The 10,897-nt window shown below is 40.8% G+C and overlaps 1 protein-coding gene across 1 annotated transcript in view; it reads left to right on the forward strand.

Annotated features, from left to right (window-relative positions):
- The window catches only part of Golga5 (golgin A5), a 32,213-nt gene that overhangs the window by 15,624 nt on the left and 5,692 nt on the right, over positions 1-10,897 (forward strand). Inside the window, 4 exon segments of the mRNA XM_029540548.1 lie at positions 276-446; positions 3,329-3,457; positions 6,296-6,394; positions 9,085-9,310. Of these exon segments, the coding sequence (XP_029396408.1) occupies positions 276-446; positions 3,329-3,457; positions 6,296-6,394; positions 9,085-9,310 (625 nt within the window).

The raw sequence follows: 10,897 nt of genomic DNA on the forward strand, positions 1-10,897 counted from the left end.
AGGCTGTCCTGGAACTCACTCTGTAGACCAGGCTGGCCTCGAACTCAGAAATCTGCCTGTCTCTGCCTCCCAAGTGCTGGGATTAAAGGCGTGCGCCACCACGCCCGGCTAGTTCTTGAAGATTTGATGCCCTCTTCTGACCTCTGTGGTAACCAGGCCTTCATATAGTACAGAGACATGCTTATAGGCAAAATACTTAAACAGGTATAGTAAATAAATCTAAAAAAAAATAAGCTGATATCATCTTTGCTTAATTATGCTCTGTTTCACAACAGTCTAAAGAAAAACTGATCAACAGCTTAAAGGAAGGCTCAAGTTTTGAAGGCCTAGATAGCAGTACTGCTAGCAGCATGGAACTAGAAGAACTTCGGCATGAGAAGGAGATGCAGAAGGAGGAGACCCAGAAGCTGATGGGCCAGATACATCAGCTGAGATCTGAGCTACAGGTAACAGTCATTGTTAGCATCCCAGACAACCATTTCCCTCAGCTACATCAGTTTGAAATCAGGTTATGATTCTGTATTTTAGGGGGAGATAGAATTATTGAAACAATGTGTTTCATTCTGCTAGAATATTAATTACTTTGTAGAAATATGTCTACCGGAGTAGGTTTGTCTGTTGACTAGCTCCAAGAGGTGACAAATACTTGTGAAATATAAACCGTATGCTGCTATATACTTAAGACTAAAGTTGCACCAGGAAACTGACAAGGATCTTTAAATGTTTAGATCTTAAATTCTGCTACTTAAAAGTAAATTAGTTGGGGCTTTTCTGTAGGTTTATTTATTATTATACTTAAATACACTGTAACTGTTTTCAGACATGCCAGAAGAGGGCGTCAGACCTCATTACGGGTGGTTGTGAGCCACCATATGGTTGCTGGGATTTGAACTCAGGACCTTCAGAAGAGCACTCAGTGCTCTTACCCGCTGAACCATCTCACCAGCTCCGGGTTTTTCTATAAAACTGAAATGTTTCCTTGTATTAGCATGGGTTCAGAAACTAATTACAGTTTTATGCATGGTCTTATAATTGTAGTTTGTGTATAAGTGTGTGTTTAATCTAAAAGTAACCATCTGGGGATGTGACTCAGTAATAGCTTGCTTGCCTAGCATTTGGGAGCCCTCAGTCCAATTCCCCTAGCACAAAACAATAAGTTAGGCCATTTATTCCACGTAAATAGGGGATCTTTGATCATAGGGTAGTCTCTGGTGATAGATTAAATGCAGGGTAATGAACTTTGTAGTCTTTTTTTTCTCCTAAGTAGAATCATTTAAACTTTGTAAATATATATGAATTTCAAAGAATTTAGTCATGTCAAATTAGAAATTGTATAGATGCTAATAACTTTACTCATTATCAATCCTTTTTGGGTAGAAAGCATAAGAACAACTTGTACTATTTCATCCCAGCATCATGAATGACAATGACCCATTTTTCTTACCCCTGCTGAAGAAGTTTATAAAATCTGTATTAGATCTATAAAAAGCATTACAACTTGTAAAATAAAGAAGCTGTTAGTGAAGAAAAGAAAAAGGAGAAGAAAAAAACAAAAAACAAGAAGCTGTTAGTGGAGCTGGGAAGCTGGCTCAGCAGATAAAGCCGCTTGCTGTGCAAGCCTGACAACCAGAGCTCAGTCCCCAGAACCTACATAAGGGTAGAAGGGAAGAGCTGACTTCACATCGTCCTCTTACCTACATATACACACAGTGGCAGGCATGCCCTTCGTCATTCATAGACACCATTATAATAATCCTTTAAGCCGGGCATGGTGGCGCACGCCTTTAATCCCAGCACTCGGGAGGCAGAGGCAGGTGGATTTCTGAGTTCGAGGCGAGCCTGGTCTACAAAGTGAGTTCCAGGACACCTAGGGCTATACAGAGAAACCCTGTCTCGAAAAACCAAAATTAATGATAGTAATAATAATAATAATAATAATAATAATAATAATAATAATAATCTTTTAATTAAAAATAGATATGCATATCAAATGTTAAAAAGCTTCTTTGTAATCATTATGTTAAATTTACTGAGCACTTAATGCCACACACTAGACACCCGTCCTAACATTTTCGTATTTGTAGCACTGAGTGGGAGGTGTTATTCTCTTTTTATCTTTGAAGAAATTTAGGTACAGAGAAGAGAAAAGGCTGCTGAAGTGCTAGATGGAGGACTGGAGCCCAGCTCCAAACACTTGCTCTTGCCACTGGGGGTTCTCTCTGTCACTGAAGAGTTGACCTGAGTTGTTGGCAACGTTTGATTTGCTACCCCATGACCTCCAAAGCTGGGAAGAAAGAATTGTTTTTTTTTTTCTTTGAGTTCACAAAAGTGTGTGAGTTTGGAGGATTGTGTTATGGTCTCAATGCTTCAAAGGATGAGATGCAGACAATGTCTCATCTCCTCCTGCTGCATGAGCTAGTGGTTAACCTGTGTGGGGAAATGCAGGAACCTGGAGCTCTAGTCTTTGTTTTTTTTTTTTTTTTTTTTTTTTTTTTTTTTTTTTTTTAAAGATTTATTTATTTATTATATGTAAGTACACTGTAGCTGTCTTCAGACACTCCAGAAGAGGGCGTCAGATCTTGTTAAGGATGGTTGTAAGCCACCATGTGGGTTGCTGGGATTTGAACTCTGGACCTTCGGAAGAGCAGTCAGGTGCTCTTACCCACTGAGCCATCTCACCAGCCCCTCTAGTCTTTGTACTTGGAAGATTTGTTTGTTTGCTTTCATTTCTTGAGACAGGGTTTCTCTGTGTAGTCTTGACTGTCCTGGAACTTGATCTTTAGACCAGACTGACCTTGAACTCACAGGTTCACCTACTTCTGCCTCTCCAGCTTTTGGGATTAAAGGCATGCACCACTACTTGTAGCTTGCTTGTGAGTTTGAAAAAGTTTGATTAAGAAATATGGGAAGGTATGAAATTGGACAGATAGAAGCAGCTCACATGCTAACCTTGGTGATGTCAGAATAGATATTCTCTCTGTATGCTAATGGGTGGTGGACATGCTCCAGCCTATAGCAACAGAACTACTGTAGTGAAGTTGCTTTTGGTATTGTTCTTTGAAAGTGTTAACTTTTCAATAGAAGCATGAATCACCTAGCAAACTACTGCTCAATCATAAGGCTAGGCGGGTTGTGGGCCAGGCAGCTGGGGCATCGTGATCATTCACTCACTGCTAGCCAAACCACATAGTAAAAGTACCTGATTTAATTCCTGTGATCCCCTATCCCTCTGGGAACTGCTGAGCCCAGTCCACAGGATGTGATGCTGGTTCAGTATATGTTGACAGAACCCTTTGGTTTTTGCTTTTACCGGTATGGTTCTTCTTAGGACATGGAGGCTCAGCAGGTGAGTGAAGCTGTATCAGCACGAGAACAATTACAGGATCTGCAAGACCAGATAGCTAAGCAGAGGACATCTAAGCAAGAGCTGGAGACGGAGCTGGACCGAATGAAGCAGGTAAGGAGAGGGCACCTCCCAAGAAAGCTTGTAACATGGGCTCAGAGAATTAGTGTTAGGTGGGAGCTCGCAGGTTCCACTTGCCTTTCCATCCCACCCTCTCTGGTTTGAGGCTTTGTTTGCTTGCTTGTTTTGTTTTTTTTTTAATGTTTATCATTATTGTTTGTATGTATGATATTGAGTATAGGCACATGCATGTTACCACATACGTGCCAGTGCTTGCTTGTAGAAGTCAAAAGGACAACTTCGTGTTGTTGGTTCTCTCTCTCCATGTTTACATGGGTTCTGGGTTTTGAACTCAGGTTGTCAGACTTCATGGAAGTGCTTTTTCTCTCTCTCACTTTTTTTTTTTGGGGGGGGAGGCAGGGCATGGATTAAAGGCATGCACCCCTCTTGTTTGTTTTTTAAGATAGGGTCTCTCTATGTAGTACTGGCTTTCTCTGAACTCTGTAGACCAGGCTGGCTTCAAACTCATAGATACCCACCTGGCTGTTGCGGGCCTGCCTCCCAAGTGCTGGGATTTGTTTGTTTGGTTTTTTTTAAGGTTTATTTATTTGTGAGGCTTGTGTGTGAGAATATATGTGCTGGTGCAGGTGCCTGTGCATGTTCATATGCTAGATATCAGGTATCCTCCTCTATCACTTTTTTTTAAAAGAATTTATTTTAATATATACATGTTCTGCTGCATGTACACCTACATGCCAGAAGAGAGCATCAGATCCCCTTAGAGATGGAAGTGGGCCACCATGTGGTTGCTAGGAATTGAACTCAGAACCTCTAGAAGAACAGCCAGTGCTCTTAATTACTGAGCCATCTCACCAGCCCCCCTTCTTTTTTGTTTTTGTTTGTTTGTTTGTTTGTTTTTTGTTTTGGTTATTTTGATTTCTTTATGTAGCTCTGACTATCCTGGAACTCACTCTGTAGATCAGGCTGGCCTGGAATTCAGAGATCCACCTCCCTCTGCCTCCTGAGTGCTGGGATTAAAGGTTTGTGCCACTACTGCCCAGCCCTCTGTCACTTTCTACTCATTCCTCTGTTGTCTCGGCTTAGCTAGAACCAGCAAACCCTTGTTATCCTCCTGACTCTGCCTTCATCCACTCAGAGTTGGGGTTACAGGACACTGCCTTGTTAAATGGGAGCTGAACTCTAGTCCTCATAAGTTTACATAACACATTCTTAACTGCCAATCCATCCCTTTAGCTCATGATTGTGTTGCTGTTTTGTATTAACAGATGGAAAATTGGGCACAGAAGGTGTTATAACTGTCCAATACTATAAAACTAGTGGAGAGTAAAGACCAGTGTCATCAGCTCAGAGGCCAGAATTCTTTTTTTTTTGGGGGGGGGGGTGAGACAGGGTTTCTCTGTGTAGCCCTGGCTGTCCTGGAACTCACTCTGTAGACCAGGCTGGCCTCGAACTCAAACTCAGAAATCCACCTGCCTCTGCCTCCCAAGTGCTGGGATTAAAGGCGTGCGCCACCACTGCTCAGCTCCAAAATTCTTTCCACTTCATATGTCTGTCTGTCTGTTAGGGTATGTAAAAAACACAAAACTGCTCATTACATCCACTTCCCCTGCTCAGAACACTTTTGGTGTCATATTAGCTGCTTGCTGTTAGTTCCCCAAGCCAAATTATTTTACATCAGTATATTGTAGTTTCTATGTATGTATATTCTATATATTGGTTGCTGTATTGAAGCAGTTGAGGTTAAACATGTTGTAGCCACATTTTCAGAGTAAGATGCTACCTCTCACCGTATAGCTACCGACTGTTACCATGTAAAATGACATGGTAATAACTACTGCTACTGTTAGCTCTTGCTGTCTTATTTCATACAGTAAAACGTCGGTACCATTCAATTTATAGAAAATTATTCTTGTGATTCTTAGTGTATCACCCATAACATTTCTAATTTTGTGTATTTTATCTTTTTAAGTATATTTAAATTCTTTAAATGGGTTTTTCATTAGGATTTTTTATGGAAACTGTATTTTAAATTATTTTGTAAGTGTTAAGAGAAAAACCAAGCAGAGACCTTCAAGGCATGTGTATCACAGGCTGCTTTAGTTAATGTAATTGTAAGATTAGCTGTCCTTTCAGAATTGCATTGCAGTTAATTCAAGGAGCTGCAATGTATCAAAGGGCAGCAGTTTAATGTGATTGATAGAGGATAATATTTTATTATGGGAGCTGTTTTCCTATAGCCTTTCTCAAATGCCATTTTTAAAATTATGAGTTAGAGGATCAGATGCCATTTTTAAAATTATGAAGTAGAGGAACATGAGCTGACTGTAGCTGTAGGCTACTTACTTATCAGAGATTAAGTATTTAATTTTAGGACTAAATGTGTACCATATTGAGTAATTTCAGCCTTGAACTGTTACAGACCGAGAACATGGAAGAAATCTGTTAACCCTTCTGGTAAACCTTTACCAGACTGTCAGGCTTGTAACCACAGAGCCCTTTATATTTTTAAAAAATTATTTATGAACATTATATTACTAACAGCATCTATCTTTATTATAGATAGCAAATTTCTTCAGTTTTCATAATCAGTAATAATACTATTCTATAATAAATTTTACATTCATAAATGATGTCCCATTCTTCCTCATTGCTGTAAGGTAAGAATATTTTGTGTTTTCTAATGATTTCTCCTAGTAGCAATGGTTACAGCATCATGCTGAAGAATTGACTTTCCATCAAACCCATGCACATCCATGGGGTCCATGCAGTGTGGTTGTGATATGAACTGAGTCCTCGGTATGAGTCTTGTGGGTTCGGGCTGTGGAGATGGCATAGAGCACACTCAGGTGATTTGTTCACTCCTCACACTAGGAATTCCGTTACATGGAGGAAGATCTGCATAGAACAAAGAACACACTGCAAAGCAGCATGAAAGATCGAGAGGAAGAAATTCAAAAACTGAGGAATCAGGTAGGAATGGGGAAAGTTGCTTCAGAAAGGCCTTCTCTTTCCATATCCTTCAGAATTTATTGTGAAGTTTGGGGCTGCTATAGATGTTTCATCTTGCACTACTTGAATCTTCATTTATATACACCATGGCTTCCTTTTGTGGAAGTGTCTTGTAGCTACTTCATGTAAGGTTAGATTTATCTCCAAAATTTATGGTTTCTTACCCTAGTATGTTCATGCTGATTATCACATTCATGGTTTCTTTTTCCTATCAAAAATCTACTGGGTGATCTTCACAATATCAATTAGTAGGACATCTATAAAGTCACTACACTTTTATTTCTTAAAATATAAAATAAGCCGGGCAGTGGTGGCGCACGCCTTTGTCCCAGCACTTGGGAGGCAGAGGCAGGCAGATTTCTGAGTTCCAGGCCAGCCTGGTCTACAGAGTGAGTTCCAGGACAGCCAGAGCTACACAGAGAAACCCTTGTCTCCACCCCCACCCCCCAAAAATATATATGTACCTATGTATTGTTTTCATTCTTTCAAGACTATTATAAGGAACAATTAAAAAAAATCATTGTCCCTTTTATAAAGTTTACTTTTTTTTTTTATTTCTTGAGACAGTGTCTCATTTTCCAGTCCTAGTTGGTATGGAACTCATTGTGTAGATTAGGCTGGTCTCAAACTCACTGAGATCTACCTGCCTCTGCCTCTTGTATACTGGGATTAAAGGCATGTACCACCATGACCAGCCTCAAAGATTGTTTTTGATGAGGCTAGGCCTAAGCTTATAAGGACTAGAAAGAAAGTGTCAGATCCCGTTTATGCAGTTTAGAAGAAAGATTTCTTAGAGGAGACACAAAAGGCCTAGTCATAGAAAAAACTATAAACTGAATTCATCAAAATTTAAATTTCTGCTTACCAAAAGGCAGTGCAAACGTGAAAGTAGGACAGTCACAGACTTAAGAGGAGGCGCCCAACACTTCCTCTGCCCTCCCGGTGCTGCCTTAGACATGTCATACATGACCAGCTCTGGAAAGCAAATAACCAGTTTAAGAATTCCTGTTGACAGGAAGCTGCCATACCATTGTTGTTAGTGGACAGAAGGCTTGAATAGACCTTCCCCAAAGGGTCAGACGAGCTTGTGAGCGAGTGCTCAGGGTCACAGGGTTATCAGGATGGGTCCCACTCCACTCCCAAGACAGTGGCTCAGCTTTGGGGTAAGAAGCCTGTTTTGTGGATTACTGCACAGCACTGGGGAAACTGGCTCTCCCTTCATCTTTTTTTATTGTATTTTGTTTGTTTGTTTGTTTGTTTTTGAGACAAGGTCTTGCTGTTTAGTCCTGGGTGACCTTGAATGGACTATAATCCTTCTGCCTTGGCCTCCAAGTTCTAGGCTTACAGTCATGCACCACCACTTCTTGCAGGCTGTTTCTTGTAAGGTTATTATCCATTGTCCCTGGGACTCCATGTGTATCCCACAAAAACACTTTGAGTTCTGCATTTATTCATGAACAGTCCAAACTGGAAATAAACCAGGTGTTCCTAGGGGTGAATGAATAAACCAGTTGTGAACCGGTATATACAGGAGCTGGAGAGAGAGCTCAGTAATTAAAAGTCCTGGCTAATCATCCAGACCTAGGGTGCTTGAGTCCCAGCATCCACGTGCTGGCTCCCATTTATCTGTAACTCTGGTTCCAGGAAGCCCTCTACTGACCTCCATGAGCACTAAGCATGAGTATGTTGTACAGATAAACATGTAGACAGAACACTCATACACATGAAATCATAAAATAAAAACAAAAAGATAAAATCTATAGAGTAGGGCTGGAGAGATGGCTCAGTGGTTAAGAGCACCGACTGCTCTTCTGAAGGTCCTGAGTTCAAATTCCAGCAACCACATAGTGGCTCACAACCATCCGTAATAAGATCTGATGCCCTCTTCTGGTGTATCTGAAGACAGCTACAGTGTACTTAGATATAATAATAAATTAATAAATAAATCTAAAAAAAAAAAAAGTCTACCAAACAAACAAAAAAACTCAACGGTAGATGATTTAAAAAAAAAAATCTATAGAGTAATGTGTTATTCTTCTAGGAAAGTTCTACTCACAGGAAACTCAGGAACAGGCAAAAGCAAACTCTGGTGCTAGAATTGAAAGTGGCTTGTGTATAATGATGGGAATGTTGTGTTCTGTCTGAGCCACATGGCTAGGGGGTCATAGAGCACGGTCTTCATGGGGCTACACTTCACAGACACACTGTTGAACTAGTAAGAATACGGTTTACAGTATGTCTTCATAATCACATGTATTCATGATACAAAACCAGAACAGAAGCCAAGCTTGATAGGCACCTGCCTATAACCTCTGCACTCACGAAGCTGAGGCAGGAGAGTCATAAATTGGAGGCCAGCGTGAGTTATGTAGTGAGCTTAAAGCTACAAAAGGAGACCATTTCATAACAGCAGCAACAAAGAAGTTAATACACGGTAACAGTAACACTTATATACAGTGTATTATATGGCTTTCAGGAAATATCCCTTCTATTACATTCCCTCCCTGCTGGTGTGTGGCCTACTGATTTGGTTTAAGAATCACTTCTAGCCAGTGAAACAATCATTATAGAGATTCAAGGACCCAATTCATGACCTTTCTATACCATCCACCTTAGAGCCTGTGTACTGATTTAGTGAACTTACTCTTCAGCTTACCAACAAAACTTTAAGCAGCAGCAGCCAGTCGGAGCTAGAAAGCCGACCCCATCAGCTAAGGGAAACACTCATCCAGAAGCAGACCATGCTGGAGAGCCTCAGCACAGAAAAGAACTCCCTGGTCTTCCAGCTGGAGCGCCTTGAGCAGCAGGTGCATTCTGCCTCCTCTGGGCCCAACAGTGGATCTGCCATTAACATGTCTGGAGTCGACAGTGGTGAAGGTAATCCTAGAAAGGACATGGTGCCAAAAACATCTTGAAAAATTACAGAAAGACTGTTTTTATTGAAAAGAAACTTTCTCTAGTCCTTCTTCTCCCAGTGTGAGACCTGGGTTCTGTGCCATTAGTAAAATCATCAGAAATATGTGTATTGGAGTAATATTTCACGAGGTTAGACTTGGAGAAAGAGGGCCTGAGGTTGGGGAGCACGTTGGAATAAGATACTTGACAAGACAAAGACAAGGCAGGAATTCAGTAGCATAGAAATTTCAGGACAGTTAAAGGAAATGTGTTTTCATGACCCCTTAGTAAATGGCCGTTAGTATTGAAGTCTTTATTAATTTGCATATTTGTCCATATGCTTTAATTATGATAGAAAAGTCTGTAGATTATTAAGATGCATATTCAAAAAGAGTATGTCAGCACCAATATCAACACATCAGCATGTTTAACTTTAGAACCTCATAAAGCTTGTACAAAATCATGGAGCAAATATCTCAGGTCTTTGACTTTAACATTAATTTAAAAATAAAAAAATTAGAGAATGCCAGGTTTGGAGATCAGTTGTAATTTAAGTGGACTGTCCAATGAAAAATCAAGTTGAGAAGAGACAGATTATGAAAGTTCCAGAGAGTATGATAAGAAAGTGAACTCTGAGGAGGTCTGGAAGAACAGTGTTCAGTTAGTCAGAGGTTGAGGGTAGTGTGAGATGGATGCAGAGAGGAGGAAGCTGCATGCCTGCACAGGGACGTTAAACAGGCAGGCTCTGATTGCACTGTGTCGGGATGGCTCTGGGTGACTTAGACTTGCTCTGCTGGTGTGGTTCAGTGGTGCAGCATTTGCTAACATGTAAGCACCCTGGGTTTTTCCCCAAATACCATGAACAAAACAAACAAAACCCCAGAAATCTCAGAGAGCTAAGAGTAGAGGCAGAGAGTCCAGAGTGCCTTTGCATGAGCCCATGTAAGGGATGGTAGTTTTGATCAGGGTGGGGTTAGTGGGGGACGGAGGAACGTGAGAATTCACTTGAAAAGTGAGCTTACAGAACTTACTGACAGATTAGATATAAAGCTTGAAAGAAAAGAGTGGAAGATTTGGCCTGAGTGGATGGATGCAAGGGTGGAGTCGTTATTTACTAGGATGGGAAAACACTGAGAGGGAGTTTGCCAAGGAGAGACAGAGACAGGAATCATATTTCTAGGTACATGAGCCGGGTGTCCTGATGCATCCAGGGGAAAGGAGTAAGCAGTCAGATGGGTGCAGTGGGTGGAGCTAGATGCACTCACCTAGGAGCCAGCATCCTCAGAGGTGTAGAAGCCACTTCCTTTCTCAGAGCCAAAGGCAAAGGAATGGTGGCTCTTGCCAGCACCAGATAGTGTAAAGTTTTTATTGTCTATTAATACCTTGTGGACATTGAAGCATTTTGTTTGGTTGATCTTTGTTAGGGTTTCTTTGACACTGGCAGTAGTGCTTAGAAACTTAGTCCTTTTTTTTTTTTTTTTAAATCTTTGTTTTGTTTTGTTTTGTTTTTGAGACAGGGTTTTTCTGTGTAGACCAGGCTGGCCTCAAACTCAGAAATCCGCCTGCCTC

This window comes from Mus pahari, chromosome 7 (genome assembly GCF_900095145.1).
Source record: "Mus pahari chromosome 7, PAHARI_EIJ_v1.1, whole genome shotgun sequence".
NCBI classification, from domain to species: domain Eukaryota; kingdom Metazoa; phylum Chordata; class Mammalia; order Rodentia; family Muridae; genus Mus; species Mus pahari.